This window comes from Mus musculus, chromosome 12 (assembly GCF_000001635.26).
Source record: "Mus musculus strain C57BL/6J chromosome 12, GRCm38.p6 C57BL/6J".
NCBI classification, from domain to species: domain Eukaryota; kingdom Metazoa; phylum Chordata; class Mammalia; order Rodentia; family Muridae; genus Mus; species Mus musculus.
In genome coordinates this window covers 30,231,607-30,248,368 of record NC_000078.6, presented here as the reverse complement: position 1 = coordinate 30,248,368, position 16,762 = coordinate 30,231,607, and the positions used below count along the sequence as shown (strand labels likewise).

The following is a 16,762-nucleotide window of genomic DNA, read 5'->3' as shown; positions in this document are numbered from 1 at the left end:
AGGGTTTGTTTCTGTGTTGAGCAGTGTGCATGGTGTGGACGAATCCTAGCTTGTCCCAGCTCCATGAAGATCTGGACAGTACACTTCCCTGGTACATGAGGCCCTTTAATGAGCCAATATACTTATCGATGAAGTTTTCTCAGAAAATACTTCAGGTATCATTTAATGTTTGGTTTTGAGATGAAAAGGAGACTTTTAGTGGAACAAGTTATAAAATAACAAGTTTGGGGATTATGATGCAAATAAGGATGAAGGCTTAAAAATGAGGGATTTGATTGGCAGATTAAGTCATATCCCATCACCATAACTGAACCCTGATGTAGCATCAATATATTGCATTCAACTGGCTTTGAGATAATCTAACAGGTTTTCATTTGAGGAAGACATAATCAGATTATATGGTCACTAATATGGATGTGGGTGGTATAGTGATATTGTATTGTCAGCACCAGAGAATACAGAAGTAGTTGATACTTGAAATTCAACTGTTCCTTCAGCCTTACATGGCTTTTGCCTGGCCTTTTGGTGAGAATAGATAGCAATTAGCTGCTGACCATGCAGGTAGATGCCACAGCGCTCTTGGAAGCAGTCCTGTCCTTGGATAGGGGTATCTTGGGGGTGAAAAATCTTGCTGGAGTAGAGACAAGGCTTTGGGTCTCAGGATCCCTGGATGGAGAAGGGGCTGCATATGGCATTCCATCAGCTTGGAGAAAAAGAGGCAGGGGTTTCTGTTTCAGATGAGAGCTCAGGTATAATGTGGTAGATTTCCAGCCATATTCTATATCCTTAATCAATAACTTTTTCCAATTATAAATAAATAATATGTAATATGTAATAACTTATGTAATACTTTCATAAAACATAATCAAATCCTGTTAAAATTCTTTTAGTCACATTAACTGAAATTCCACTCAGGTCCAGACAGAGGACTGGGCTTCACTCCATCATCATAGGTCTTCAAACATCATCCTGGGTAGATGGTACCCTTCTCACTGACAAATGAGGACCAGAGGGTTGGAGTCTGCTTGTTTTCCTGTTTGTCTGAAGACTGAATAGAGTCCATTTACTTCTATTCTAGATTGACTTTATCGCCTTCTCTGTAACCTCTTTCAGGTTCTTGATAATTTTTACCAGAAAGCTTTAGAATATTGGTCAGACATTTTGCTTCCTTTAATATCTGTGCATTTAGTAGTTGAGGCACTTTGGACTTCTGCAAGAGCCCCATTGCAATGCTTTTTCATGTTTCTGTGTTATAATTTGCACATCTGTTGGTTTGCATATCTTTTCTATATTTGGGTCCAGTAGGAGTCTTCACATCTGGTGTACAGAGACCGTCAGAACCCCAACACTTGTTTCTGTTGCAAAAATCTTTCTTTGGGGGTTGGGCTTTTGGGGAAACATGCCAGGCTAGCGTTGCCCTCTTTGGCAGGCAGTCTTGCTGTTCTCTCTTCTGGTTGTCCCCTTCTCCAGCTGCTACGCTGACCAAGTTGCTCCATGGTGAGCTAACTCCCTCTCACAGCCTGACCCTGCACAGTGGACAGCTCACATGCTCTATTTCTAGACAAGACATGTCCCTAGTGCCCACACTTGACTGTTCCACCACCCACAGCCAGCTCTACTTGGGAAGCATCACAAGAAAACAGATGGTCCAAACTGTGTCCCTGGTCTGGCCTTCCCCCCATGCTGGGTCTACTTACTCTAGCATCGCTGCCAAATAACACAGCTATCCTTCTCTGCATTCAGCCAAACTTTGGATGCACTGTTGATTCCTCCTTGTCCTTTGATCTGAGTCTAATCTCTACACTAATTTCCCCCTCCTGCCACCTACCCAGGCTGGCTTCCCTAAGCGCTCTCCTTGCCTGGTTATTCGAGCAGTTAACAGTTTTCTCTCCTATTCCACATTGTCCCTTTGGCCTATTTACCACACTTTTTTTTTGTAAATTCATCATCCATTTCTCATCATTGTGCCAAGTCTTTGCTCAGAGCCTCTCAGTGACTTCCTAGTGCAGTTAGACTAAAGCCCATGCCCTTACATGTGCAAAATAAACACAAGGACGGATTTTTAATGCTGTCCAGTGTCACATAGAGAAAGTAATAATTTGTCATGCAGAACACACAGGTCTAAGGCAGCTATACCTTGGAACCAAAGAACAAGGAACCTTGAAATGAAGGAGTTAGAGATAATGGCTCTACCTGGAAGACACAATTGAGGGAAAGCAACTAGAAACAGTTAGGAAGGCAGAGATGACAATGCTGGCCCATCCCCCTAAGCCATTCCATCAGCCACCTGCACCTTCACTTTAAACTCACTTTAGGCTCATCCTCTGGCAAAGCCTTCAGAAATGCATTCATCACCCTTCATATTCTACCAGGCTGGAAAATCAGCTGGAAATAACTAAATGCTTCATTCTCGTTCAAGAACTGCTTATTAAGGTTGGAACCGTCAGGGGTCTCTGTTTAACAAAGAAAAATTACTCATAGAAAGCTGTTTTGAGAGCTGTTCACACATGGAAAGTCTCTGTAGCCCTCCTCCCTTGTGCCCTCCCCCCTTGCTTAGCAGAACTCATAGCTGAGAGGGTATTACAACAGTGTTGAGTGTGGACTGTAGACGGATACATGTACAGTATGGGTTTTAAGGACAATTACTGGAGGGTGAGTAAGCCTTCATACTGAGGCAAGGATCAGGGGCTTCTCTGGAGCTCTGCTGTGGATCCTAAGTTCATGCACTGGGACACCCCAGTCCCTATCAGCACTGAGTGTTTTGGTGTTTAATGGTGTGTTAGGTTTCAGGTGGTAGATGGGCTTCAAACTAATTGCAGCTAAGATGCCTATAAAACACTAACTGTAAGATTTGAACTAGAGCAAGCCTTCTTTTTCATCTCATCTGCTTTCCTTGTGCCTATTGAGTTTGCTCTTAGTAAGGGAGTTCCGTGTGCATCTTCACTTTGGTAAGACTAGCCTATTATAGCTGTTGACTAGATTAAGACTGTCTGCTTTTCCCAAGTGTGTCACAGCTGAGCATAGCACAGCAGGGGCTGGAAGCACCTGGCCCCTGCTGGACTCCCGACCAGGTGTCCTTCTTCAGCTGACTGGCTCCCTGGTGTCTTCCCTCCTGCTGCAGGTCCAGTGCATTGGAGGTGCTGGCCCTGGATGGAGCCAGCACAGGAGTCCTTCAATTCTCCACTGCCCAGGACTGTGCTGACTGGTTGCGTTCAATCTCAACCAACATCAGTGACCTGACGCTTCAACATGTGAGCATAAAGTCCGGGACTTACTCCCTCTCTTCTTTGCATTAGCAGTTATGATGAGACGCTTCCAAGGATAATTAACCCACTGCAAGGTTAGGGCTGCATACAGAACATATACTTGTTTCAACAGATTGAATATCCAACTTAAATAACTAAAACTTACCCTATTAAAAGGTGTTTAGATACTCATTTGAAAACCTCCAGGCTAGTTCTCTCTCTGTCTCTCTCTGTCCCTTCCCTCCCATTCTCTTTCTTGTCACATACATACACAGAAATCTCTCTCTCTCTCTCTCTCTCTCTCTCTCTCTCTCTCTGTGTGTGTGTGTGTGTGTGTGTGTGTGTGTGTGTGTGTGTGTGTGTATCCAACCATCTTAATACAATGTGAACAATGATACACACACCCTGGTTTTCCTCTGGCCTCCCCAAGTGTATGCACACTTATAGATGAGCACAAACATTTCCATGTAAACACACACATGAACATTTATTTAAAACTAAAAATGAAAGGGGCATACCTAAACTGTCTCACTGAAGGCATCTGGGCCAGAAAGGAGCCTTCTGTGCCTTGGGTGATATATTTAATGTTCCAAGTCAGTAAGATTTGTAAAAGAAAGCATAAATGGAAATGTACTGGGGAAGAGAACATCAACTCCTTGTTAAGTCTCTCGTGAAGTACTGCAAGCTGTAGCTATGTAGCTGTGGCAGGATTGGCCTACGGCCAATGGCTTGGCCCAGTTCCCATCTTTACTCCCTCCCAGTACCCAGGCTGTATGTTCACCCCATATACCTTTATCTGCTCTTGGCAGCTTGATGCAACCTGTTATACCCTGTATCACACAGCCTAGTGCCTGTTGTCCCCTGATTTCTCATCTCCTGCCTTGTCCTGGTTGTTGCTGGACAGAAGTTGGCTGAATAAGTTGAGATGTTTAGGGATGCGGTCATATGTAAGATTTATACTCTGAAGGCACGAGAGCCATCTTTCTGCTAGTATATAAATAAATACTTTCCTACAGTCTCGGTTTTAATATTCCATACTTTGAATCCCTATGGTACTGAATGGGTAGGTTTTTTTTTTAATTAAATAACTAAATAGATAAATAAGCAAGCAGAAAGGAGACAGGTGGGGCTGGATTAACAACTGAAGAAATGCCAGTGAGTGTAGAGTTCTCCTGATTAGGTGACTGCCACAGGTGACCCTTGGGCAGCACAGCACGGCAGACATGTGGGCTCATAGCCTTGGATGAATCTTCCTCTGAATTTCCATTTCTTCACTGGTAAAATTGTTGAAACTGACATCTACATGTCTACATGGTTCAGAGAGATAAGTAAGGAATGAACTACCCACTGTGGACATTGGTCATTGTGTCATTGTAACTTGACACAGAATAGAAGCTCTCCCTCTCCCTCTCCCTCTCCCTCCCCCTCCCCCTCCCCCCTCTCCCCTCCCCCCTCCCCCCTTCCCCCTCCCCTCCCCCCCTGTACATGGTAAAGTTTAAGCATCTGTCATCCCATAGCTGCCCTTACTTCAAGGGCTGCTATTTGGGAATGATGGCCTTAGTGTACTCGTGCACTTTGTTTTGTTTCTTTGTTTTCCTGCTTTGAGAATTGCTGAGATAAATGTGTATTTGCTTTGATTTGAAGATAAGCACAGAGTAGGGGAAGCTCATCTCCAAGGAACTTCCCTGGGCTGATTAATTTCCGCTGCCATTTAGACAGGCTGAGAAGTGAGGGCACTAATGTGCATGGCACACTGACCCCTTGCTGTCTTCCTTCTACAGATGAAAATGGCAAATAAATGCTGTTCTCCCTGTGACCAGGTAGGTGTATGTCTTCAGCCCAGTAGGATGACAAACCCCCTTTGTGGAATTTAGATAAGAAAATGCTAGTGAGAATCACACTGAATTTGGTAGACTCTGCCACATGCATGAACTCAAAGCTTCTTATTTATTTGGGATTACACTGGGGGACTGACTGTTCGGATCACCTGTGTTTACAGAGATAAATGGTGCCTGTGGGTTGTGTTCAGTAGAAAATGTGATCTGAACAGGATTTAGAGAGGACTGTGAGAGAGCCCAAAGGGGATTCAGGATAGAGAGAGGCCTGTATGACTTGGGATCATTGTGTTACATGATGTTGTTGACTCAATGAAAGTTTATTATAGAGCCAAGTTACAGTAACCATGGCCCACAAACACTTGTGGAGGTCCCCCTCCCCCCTCAAAAATACCATTTTCCAATTTGGTAACAGTTTCATTAGGTTTTTATGGTAATAGAGCAGAGAAAGTCATAAGTCAAGCTACTCTTAGAATACAGTGATATGAGCATTGAGTTGGTTGTTTAAAGCAAAATGGGGAAATATAGTAGGTTTCACATGTTGTAGCATTCTTAGCTGTGGAGCTGGTGGTAGCTAATGGTCTGTTAATACATTCTGAAAGGATCTTCCTGATTGTCAAAAGGATGGTAGGTGAGACTTGGGGGGAGCCACAAATCTTCCTAAAGATAAAGATAAGATAATTTTACTCTGGATCGGTAACACCCTATTCTTTATGGCCAAATCATCCTTGTAGACTCTCATCAACACAGAGGTGGAATTCAGGTTATAACATTCTTATCTATAGTTGCTGGGCTCCCAGGAACCTCTGACCTGGGAGCTATCTGTGCCAAAGATCCTGTTGCCCAACCCCTTCACAGCAATGTTCTAAGATGGTGCATTACCTAGGGGAAGGCTCCCCCCCCCCCCGACAGGCCCCTCTTCAACATCAGCTCTTCATGGCCCCTCCCCCTTTCATAGAATGGCTGTTGGTCACGTGTTGGGCTGAGCACAGGGAAAACTTGTTCATAGTCCTTTGGTTGCCAGACTATGTCTTTCATAGGTCTGCAGAAACATGAGTTATAATCCCCAAGAAAACTAATGCCAATGTATTCCTGTTACTGTAACTGGTGCTTACGAATGCTCTAACAGGGGTCAGCATCAGAATCTAAAGTGAAGACAATAACACCCAGGAGAACATTGCTCTGTCAGTTCAGTGTTGACTGAGAAAGACAATAAATTTCGTCCATACTTTAATCAGGCCTTTTAGTCAGCATTTTTACACTGATAAAATAACTCTTCTAAATATAACCTATTACTTTCAATATTTTATAAATTAACCATCAGCTATTTTGTTTTATGTATGTTTTATGCATCTTAAAGAGAGGCTAGCTATTTTATTATTTTATGTATGGATTAACACATCCATAAATGTCTTCAAACAAAAATAGCATTAATTCTATATCTTCTCACATTAAAATATTATATTTCCACTGAAGTTTGCAGCTTGAGAATAAATTTCTTACAATTTTGTCCACTAAGATACCTCCACGTAGTTTACACATAAACATTTTCTCAGTTTATCTGTTGCTGGTGAGATGTTAAACTGAGTTTCTGTTGGTTTTTGTTTTCCACAAAAACATTTACTGTTTTTGACATTGAATTTCATTAGCCCCTCAGAACTCTGAAGCATCCCTAAAATTCTATACTTGGGCAGTTGTCCCCTTCAAAGATGGCAAGGAGTGTCCTGGTTCTTGTCCTCAGCTCCTCCAGCCAATCCAGTGGGGGCCATGGGGCTCTGCTGTCTGTTGAGATATCTGTGACCAAAGGAGAGATCAGCACACATGATAAAGAAGGTGGGAAGATCGGGTCTCCTAGAGGGGTTAATGAGTTCCACTGTGCCACTGGAAAGTGGTAAGTCCAGAGCATGGATCTGGATTGCATCAGAGAATAGTGGGGTTTGCAGATGGATACAAACAACTTTCCTCCAATGAAAGAGCATTGTTCTGTGAGAAGGATGTGTTTCATTTACTTTGGAATTCACCTCTTCCTGTCACTGGATATCAAGAGCCTAGAGTGAAATGACAACTCTTGGTACTGCAGAACCTTTGAGGAGCCTGCAGGTCCTATACCAATCACCTTTCACATGAAGAGCCGTCACCTTCATCTGGTGAATTCCACTACACATAACACTTGGCTGACATTGCCATGTTTGATGAAAGCCTGGGATCTAAGTCCAGCTGTGTCCTTTTCTGGCAGAAGCACTGAACAAGCTGGCATCTGAGCTCTGATTTCTTCATCTGTACAGCAAAACAAAGTCATGCAACTTAACTCTGAAGTTTTAGTTTCTGGGATTTTGTTTCCGCATATATTTATTTCTGGACTGAAACTTTACATCCCACTTTGAACTTGCCCGGGTTTCCATGAGTGTTTTTATAGTAGACACGGAAGGAGCATCATGCTCTGCTGGTGGCCTTCACACCACACTTGCCATCCTGAATGTCTGGGTGTGCTCTAGAAAAGGGGGTACACATTTGCTCCGAATTCTACACACTCCATTTTGTGTCTTAGGATTTGAAATTGAGCCCTTAAAAAAATGAAAAGCAATATTTTCCCGCTTTAAGCAACCATTGATCATTGGTGTATAACAAATAATAATTAAGTAAATGTGAAATAACAAAGGCTTAAGATTGTCGTCTATGATGAAACACAAGACACCAAGAGCAACTTGGAGAGGAAAGGAAATTATTTGTCTTATATTTCCATATCAATATTCATCATCAAAGGAAATTAATAGAGGAGCTCAAACAGGGCAGGAATCTGGAGGCAAGAACAGATGCAGAAGCCATGGAGGGTTCTGTTTACTGGATTGCTCCTTGTGGCTTGCTCAACCTGCTTTATTATAAAACTCAGGACCAGCATCCTAGGGATGGAACCACCCACAATGGGCTCAACTCTTTCCAACCAATCACTAATTAAGAAAATGCCCTATAAGCTTGCCTATAGTGGGCCTTATGGAGGTTTTTTGGTTTTTGGTTTTTTAATTTAGGTTCCCTCCTCTAAGATGACTTTAGCTTGTGTCAGGTTGACATAAAACAATCCAGCACAGCATCTAACAACTGATAAAATTGAAATAAAAAGGAAAAAGTCTGGATGCTAGTACAATAAGCACAGGGCATAGATTCTTACACCTGGCATTTAGCCTTATAAATTGTTGCTCAAACTGTAGCACTCTTGTCTTAAAGACCAGGTTGGACTGTGGGGATGGCTCAGTTTGTAAAGTACTTGCCTTACAGGCATAAATACCTGAGTGTGGTCCCCAGATCTTGAATTAAAAATAATATTTTTTCAAAAGCCAAGCATGGTGGTATATGCTTATAACTCCAGCATTAAGGAGGCAGAGACAGGAAGAGCCTTGTGGCTAACTGGCCAGCTAGTCTAGTCTTAGTAAATTCTAGGCCAGTGAGAGACCTCTTTTAAAGATAAAAACAAAAAAGGTAGGCAGCCATAAGGAATGACAACTATTGCTGTCCTTTGATCTACACACACACACACACATACACACACGATGTCTGAGGACGTGTTCACCCTAGTAAAACTGCAAACATCTTTATTTCCAAAGAATATTTCTTCTCTAATTTGGATTATAGTTGAGGGAGATAATGCCTTGGTTAACACTCCAAGGATAATGTTAGTGACACAGGAAAGCGGCTTTTCATATAGAATAACAAACAAAAAACAAAACAGGTGTGTACTCCTAATCTATTGTAGGCTTAAACAAGTTTCTACGCTGGCCCAGCAAGAAACATGACTTTCCACAGAAAGGATACCAGAACAGACGTGAAATTGTACTTCTCTGTGGAAGTGGTAAAGTCCTGGGTCCCCAGTTAATTATATCACCTAATACCATCAGGGTGGCATTCAGAAAGTGTGATATACACTTCTTACAACAAGCAGCAAGTCATTAAAAAATTCATAATGTAAAAGATAAGATTGGCTTCCTGTAGATTATTTACGAACTAGCTATGCATACATAAGGAAGATTCACAAGGTAGCCAGTGTTCTGAATAACAGCAAAGCTATAACTTACCTCTATGCTATCTAGGCAGTATTAAATTACACTTGGGATTTAATTAAGTTCACGTCCAGCTAATTAGTGGTTCACATTCTTACTAACCTGAGCTGTCACACTGGCTACAGTGGCAGCTTCTCGGCCATTCCTCAGTATGGAACTCTTGTTGAATTATGTGAGCACATGGTATTGACCGAGTGTGCAGTCACCAAGACGCTGATGAAGTGAAGGGCAGAGCAGAAAAGGAGAGCCAAAGGCTGGTTGCAGCACTTTCAGAGGTGGCACTGGGATCCCAACTAATACCTGTAGCTCTGTCGACCCATGGTGGCCCTCCGATGAACTGGACTCCAAGGGTAGTTCATCCTTGTTTGATTTCTGCTGCTGTGAGAAAGAAGAGATCATAGCTTCTCTATTTCAACTGGCAATCCAAACCAGCAGCTCTGACTTTACCTTCCAGCTGTTTACCGTGCCTGCACGTCCACTGTGCACACACATTTAGCCACACTCATTCATGCACCTCTGAATGTCACCATCCTCTCTGCTGTGCCTTCATGTCACAACCCTTTGAATGTCACAACTCATTGCAATGTATATGGCCATATGAAGAGAAGAAAGACAGAAGACTCTGCTGCTGTCAGGTTTCTATCTGCAATGTTGCCAAATCCAGAAGACGTTCAAGGACTTAAATTCCAGCAGTTGTCTCACAGTGCAAATACTGTTTTGCTTCTGTCTACAGTCACTGTGCCTGCGGCTTTTCTGAGACACAGTATTAAATTCTCATGGTTATCATTCAATATTGTGCATTCTAGCCTCTTTTATAATAAAAGCCCAACTATGTTAAAGGCACCCCAAGTCACACATGACATTTTTTGGTAATATTATAGTCATTTTATCATATCACATTGATATGACTCACCTTCTTGGAACACGTGTAAGACAAAGTTAAGGCTAAAGAGATAGTTCAGTTGGTGAGAGGTTCTTGCTACGTGACCATTAGGACCAGAGTTTCATCCATGTCGTTGGTAAGAATTAAACTGGACATGGTGATGCCCACTTATAACCCAGAGACAGGAAGAATCCTAGAGCTCTAGGCATGTCAAGTTGACAAGTTCTAAGCCAGTGTGATAGTCTGTCTCAAACAAAGGAAGAGAGTACCTGAGAAATGACAGCTAAGGTAGTCCTCATGATTTTACATTAATGTATAAACGTGCTCTACACACCCTTGAATACCCATACATATTGTTTCTATACATACGTGCAAATTCTAGGAAAAGACAAAGCTACAGATTTGAGGGGCATTCATTATGCATTATAGTAGTGATTATGTTCAGCCACAATAGCTATTTTCCACAAGAGTCTGTCTTGTCTGCATTTTAGCTATCAGCTGACATCTTGACCCCAAGGATAGGTCTATGGTGTGTGAGAGTGAATACTGCCAGAAGTTACTGGGTAAAAGTTGATGCAGGGATGCTCTACTTCGGGTTACAGGAATTGCTAGTGAGCTTTCTGCTCCTGTCCAAAACCTCTGGACACAGCGTCTTCATCCCTGAAGGACACTAGGGAGGCAGAAGCAGACCGATCTCTATGAGGTTGAGGCCAGCATGGTCTACATACCTTATTGGGACAGCCAGGGCTACATATAGACACTATCTAAAATGTAGAGGTAGAGGTGGGGAGCAGTTGGAAATTCTGTCTTATTTTAAATTTTTCTTGAATAAGGATGTTTTTAGTGAATTGATTTTCCTTGAAATGGCAAAATGGGGAGCTGGGAAATTTAAAGTGAAGTTATTCATGCCATGTACTAAAAAGTGTGTGCCATATATAAATGGGGTAATATGGGGATTGTTCTTTAACAGGCTGGAGTCATCCACTGAATTCTCATATTTTATTACTGCTTCCAGGATATACCTAATTTCTGATATACCACTTTCTGATTTTGTAGTTTACATTTCATGGAATAAGACTGAAACTATCTGAGTTATAAAAATCTTGCTTTTTGTATTCTTTGTACTGTTAGGGAGTTAAGCACTAAAGAAAGCCTTAGTCATTTTCTTCACATTGTATGATGCCTTATATTTACTGTAAACACTGAAAATATAATGAGCTATTTTTGAGTCTGCATTTGAATGAGAAATACTATTTTTGAATGAGAAATACTAACCTCTAGCAGAGTGTAATTCAACACTGCATTTTTGTCCTTTTAGTTGTGATTTTTTGCCTTTAATACCTGAGCCATCTCTCCAGCCCTGTAACAGCACATTTTTTAAGAAGTACAAGAAACCCACAATTCAGCTACCATGTAGAGCCTTATTCCACAAGGATCAGAGTATTTACCACAAACTGTCGTATACTTCTATCCTACTTGAGTTGAGTTAGAACTTGAAGGTTCACACATGGTTCTTTGAGTTCCCATCTTTTCTGGGCATGTTGTGTTAAGGTGAAGGATCATAGTGTGTTGAGTGTGTTTAGTATTCTGCTCTTAAGACATTCTCATTAAGGCTTGGCTTTTAATTTTCCAAGGTTTCCCTCTGCAGGTGGTGCACATGGGATGGGTAAATGAGAGGCTCCAAGGAGCTGACAACTCTCAGAACTTCAGACCCAAGTTCTTGGCCCTGAGGGGTTCATCATTCTACATTTTTGGCGCTCCTCCGGTAAGGATGCCTGGGCATCTGGTGGGTGAAGGGGCCTGTTGCTAGAGTTATCCATATGAGCCAGACAGCAGATAGATTGGCCCTGGAAGAAGGCAGAGATAGATGGGCTCTCATGGCCTCCTCCAGACCTCAGTGGTTAGAACGGGGTCAGCTTAGGGATTAACCACAAGTAACTTACTTCCAACTCATAAAGGAAATCCATCCCTGTCTTTCTGTTCAAACAGCTGTAGCATTTTCTCTGCTTTAAATATCAGCTGGTGTGGAGGTGGGATGTAGACAGTTATTATGGCTGAAGACTCCAAAATGCAATCAAAGCAAAATGCAGCCCTTCTCTTTAGATTTTTCCAATGAAGTATCTAAATAATGAAATTTCCAAAGACATTCTTTCTCACACAATTTCCAGATTTGATTAAGGCTAACAACCTGCTTTAGTGGGACTTAGCACACAAATGTAAGAGTGGATGCTGCTGTTCTATAGTTCTATTTTCCATTCCTACCCACACTGTTCTCAGATTATCGAAGTGAGTTGTAAGTGCTCTACCCAGACGCTCGTCTTTTTTTTTTTTTTTTTTTTTTTTAACTTTTGGGACTCTGATCCACCAGAACTGCAAACAAGTAATGAAACTTGTCTGAAAAATCAGAATCTACACAGATAGTGATATAAATTTCTACCATTAAAATGAGATTAAAGTAGCACAAATGTTTGGCCCAATTACATCTTTTCCGAAGCTGCACCCATCTCCCGCTTCCCTCAGGGTGTGCATCCTGTATAAAATGAAAAGCTAAGGGTGTGCAGTGGACTCACTAAGGAGAACTGCCGCTTCACGGTCTTTCCCCTCTAATGTGTTTCTCCTTCCCCGGGATTGGATTAATACAACAATGTGTCTAGATACAAGTTTGTTTGTTTGTTTGTTTGTTTGTTTGTTTGTTTGTTTGTTTTATTAAAAGAAAATCTTATGTTGTAAATTTACTCACATTACAATCACCTATATGTTTTCATAAGCACTGATTAAATTCTCCAGAAGGTAAACTAATTAATGTTCCTTAAGGTTACTAAATTAATTGATGTGATTTTGTCTAACAGAGTAAGTAGATAGTTTTTGCATAGTAGTATCAGACTCAGATATGACACCTGGATAGCAATATCAGCAGCATGCAGGTCGTGCTAACACTGGCAACCACAGGAGCACAGTGCCATCCCTCTGGATCTTCTATTATGATTGCTAAAAGTGCTACATGCTTCCCCTAGGTCTAGCCCTAAGGAGTTTCCTTCTTTTCTGTGGTAATTATGTGAGAGACAAAATAGTCAAAGCAAGCAGTGTGATGTGTGAATGAATGAATGGATATTCAACTCAGAGTCAGACCTACGTAGAGGGTTTGCTTTGTACAGCCCCTGTGTCTTTGTATAGATTTCAAGTCTCTGGTCACATAGCTGTCATTGCTATCCCTTTGAAATGATAATAAAGTCACTGCTTGTTAGGAGGTGAAGTGACTTACATAGACACTCTCTGAAGGCTGAATGGTCACTGGCTGGCTAATCCCTTCTGTTGGAAGATAGTGAAACTCTACAGCTGTGCTCAGTGAATTGGAAATGTCAGAAAACTCTCTAAATGAGATATAACGGGAAAAGAATCAACCATTTGGATATTTTTAGGTGGGGGAAGCTAGCAAGTCTCAAAAGCATTTTGTGCTTTAAGCCTTCAAATCAGCATGAAGCAATTTCCAAGAGGAACCAGAAAATGTATTATTGCAAAGTGTTCCCAAATGTTAGACTCTGTAAGAGAAGGAAAGAGGGTGAGTGGAGGAAGCCCATCCAAGCACTTAGCCGAGTCATCTGGTCCCATAGGATGAGATCTCCATAGAACAGGGACACCCAGGGCCAGGGTCTTCTTCATGGTATAGAACATTGTGATGACATCTACATGCCCAACTCCACCGTGGGAAGTAGACATAACAGCTGTTTCCGTTTCTAATTAAGGACAACAAAGGAAAGGGTTATAATTAGCTTCCGAGTAATTTGGAAGCCTTGATTACATATTGTACACCATCAGCAAGAAGGCAGGCGTAAAGACAAAAGTACCAAACACAACCGCTTAGAAGCCAGGCCATGAAAGCAGGGGGTACGTATTCATTTGTTTTTATACCGTGGACTTAAGCTCAACGCCTATCCATTTCTAGAGACAAACAGGTGAGGTTCGTTCCCTCGAAGTGTGCTCCAAGATGAACAGCCTTTCATTAAACAGAAATGGGAAAAACTGCAAGCAGCCTAGACAACGTCTTAAATAGAAAGATAAAAATTTACCTTACATAATAGAATAGTGTTGGACAAAATGAAATGTTTTAAACAATTCATCTTTTGTCCACAATAACCAAAGCATATTTTACGTCGAGATAGGAAAAGATTGTATGGGACAATGAAGAAGAATTATTCAGTGTCTCAGTGGAATTGGCTGCAAGCTAATAACTCGAAGCTACAGGTTTTCTTCATAAATGTTCCGCTTACCAGCCAGGAACATGAGACAACTTATTTACATTCCTTATCCCAAATTTTCCCCTGTTGTATGTCAGAGATAATAAATCTAGACTGGAACATCTCACTGGGCCAAGGTGAACACAGGATAGCTTTCTTATATAAGTGAATTTTAAGGCTCTGAAGCACATAAAATTTAAAAGATAAAAGCCATGCTTTTAATATTAAACAGCTTTTTGTTGTCATAGCAATGCATACAATATGGTAAGTAAATTTATACCTAAATATTTATATGTATTCCCTAGACCTGGGATTTATATCTTGGCATTGCTAGTAATTTTCAATAACAGTTTGCAGTTTGCCCAAATCTTAAACTTTAAGTTGTAATAAGTATATTATTATTTATTTAATCTTGCATGAAGTTTGTATTTCATGGATCAGAGACAAGCAGTAAATGACTTCCAGAGCATCCAGTGTCTCTGCATACATCCCGACTGCCATTTGCTTCTGCTGTAGTTACGGTACAACCAGGCCTCATCTCAAGGGCAAGCTATAGGCATTTAGGAAAGCTTGACATGGCAGAAAAGTCAAAATATTCGCTACGCTGTAGTTCTCAACATGTCTTGTCAGAATTTCTAAATGGAATCTAGAAGGACCTAAAGATTCTTACTACGGAAAATTTAGGAAGAGCTAAAACATAATGTCCTTCATTCAAGGCCAGTTTGTTTCTGACTTCCTCCAGGGAGAGGGTGGGAGGAGGGGAGGTATGGGGGCCAGCGGCCTTTACCTTGAGGTGTCCTGCTGAGGAAGAAGCAGAGTCCCTCATGAAATGAACCTCACCATCCCTAAGCCCCGCTCTTCTTTCTGCTCAACCTCATTGATAGAATATTTATTTCTGACTTGCAAACGAGAATCTAAAAGGTGATGCTTCATCTCTTCATGTTTTCAAACACCATTAAAATGTGTTAAAAAAAAACGTAAGGTTGTGAAATCATTTTAACAGCATCACATAGCACTGGTGTATAAATGATGTGGTGAAGGCCCTGGTGCCTGCAGGAAATACTAGCAGTAATTTTACAAATGTCAATTAGGCAGATATAGTCTCTTGTTTGCAAAAGTTGATCTGGAAAGAACGGACTTAAGTCTGCAGATGAGGATGGCTCCCATGTGGAACTGCTACTATAAATTCAGTGTTTTTATCCAAAACCCCTCCTTTCTCTCCCTTCAGTCGTCCTCTTTCCTTCATAGAGCTTGGGACCCTCTGCTTCCTCACAAATCCACCAGACAAGGAGAAGGGTGGCCATGTAGGTCCCCAGCAGTGGGCACTGATGATTAATCCTAGAGTCACCTGAGACTCAGTTCACAGTGTCAGGAGAAGCTGAGCTGACCACCTCACTTGTCCCACCAGTGTCACTCGACTTAGACATAAAAACCAAGGTCACCGAACTTCATCTGAAATACAGGCAAGGCCAAGGACCTCTGTCTTGGCGAGCTTGGGAGATGTAGTAGCTGTTCCAAAGCTTCAACCCTCTGAGCCCTAAGGCAGGGAACTTCAGAGCTCCACAGACCTTCACTTTTGTCACAACGCTGTTAACCAGGCAGACCTGGACTTCCGAACACCGCATTTATATTCTGGTTATGAACATGTAAATATATGTCAAATGGCTGTTCAAGTCAACTGTTTCTTACTTCAGCTATGTAGATATCAAGATAGGTTCCTGAGAGGTTGCTATGTTCAGAATTCACAGTTGGGTTTTAGAGATAAACGTAACTAATAAAAATGTGAAAAGATACCCGTGGAATGTGACAAATATTTTGCTGGTAATTTTCTGTAAGGAGAAACTCAAAAATGTCTCCTGTTTGCCTTTCTACTGGATCAGACGTATCCACACCACAGCCATGTGGGTAAAGGCTGCTGTGCAGGCTAGAACCAGGCTGGCTGCAGGCTATCAAATCTGACTCCCCTGCCTCAGCTCCTGGGTGGGGCTTCGCTCAGCACATGGGTTCCACACTGAGCAAGTTGTCTGTGTGCTCTCCCAGGGCCTGCTGGGTAGTCAACCAGAGTACACTAGGTGAGCAAACACAGACAGGGGTGCAGTGTCAGGTGAGGGAAAGATGAGCACTAGGGTAGACAGCTACTAAGTCTTTTCTCCAAATATGAGGGAAGACTCAGGTCTGGGTCTGACAAGCCTCCAGGAAGACATGGAGTTCAGGCAGCCTGGGGAAGGGGACAAAGAGAAGGAGCTGCTTTTTAAACAGTCTGGTTTTAGAGAGTTTAGGCTTGCAGAAAAATGCAAGATAGAGGGCAGCCACGTCCCTCCTGACTGTTCCCACTCAGGTCACTTTGCATCTTTGTGACATGTTATTATGAAAGAGGAACCACTGTCCAGGCACTGTCAGTAACCAAAGTCTTTGACACCCATTGTGATTGTTACCAATCCTCAGGTGGTACATTTGCCCCAAGTCTATAATGATGGAGTGTCTCCTCCCAGAAACCTGAGCACCTTCTATC

The 16,762-nt window shown here is 41.9% G+C and overlaps 1 protein-coding gene across 10 annotated transcripts in view; it reads left to right on the top strand.

Moving 5' to 3' along the window:
* The window catches only part of Sntg2 (syntrophin, gamma 2), a 198,911-nt gene that overhangs the window by 125,024 nt on the left and 57,125 nt on the right, over window positions 1–16,762 (top strand). For 8 of the 10 annotated variants that reach the window (NR_136915.1, XR_872414.1, NM_001324520.1 and 5 more), the window contains 3 exons: window positions 3,122–3,251; window positions 5,027–5,065; window positions 11,664–11,780. Coding sequence is in view for 7 of the 10 variants with exons in the window: in NM_001324520.1 (NP_001311449.1) it covers window positions 3,122–3,251; window positions 5,027–5,065; window positions 11,664–11,780 (286 nt within the window). In the remaining 3 variants the exon portion in view is untranslated. Of the gene's footprint in view, window positions 1–3,121; window positions 3,252–5,026; window positions 5,066–11,649; window positions 11,781–16,762 lie in introns of those variants that run through there. The other 2 variants (XR_003950053.1, XM_011243873.1) reach the window with 2 other exon arrangements.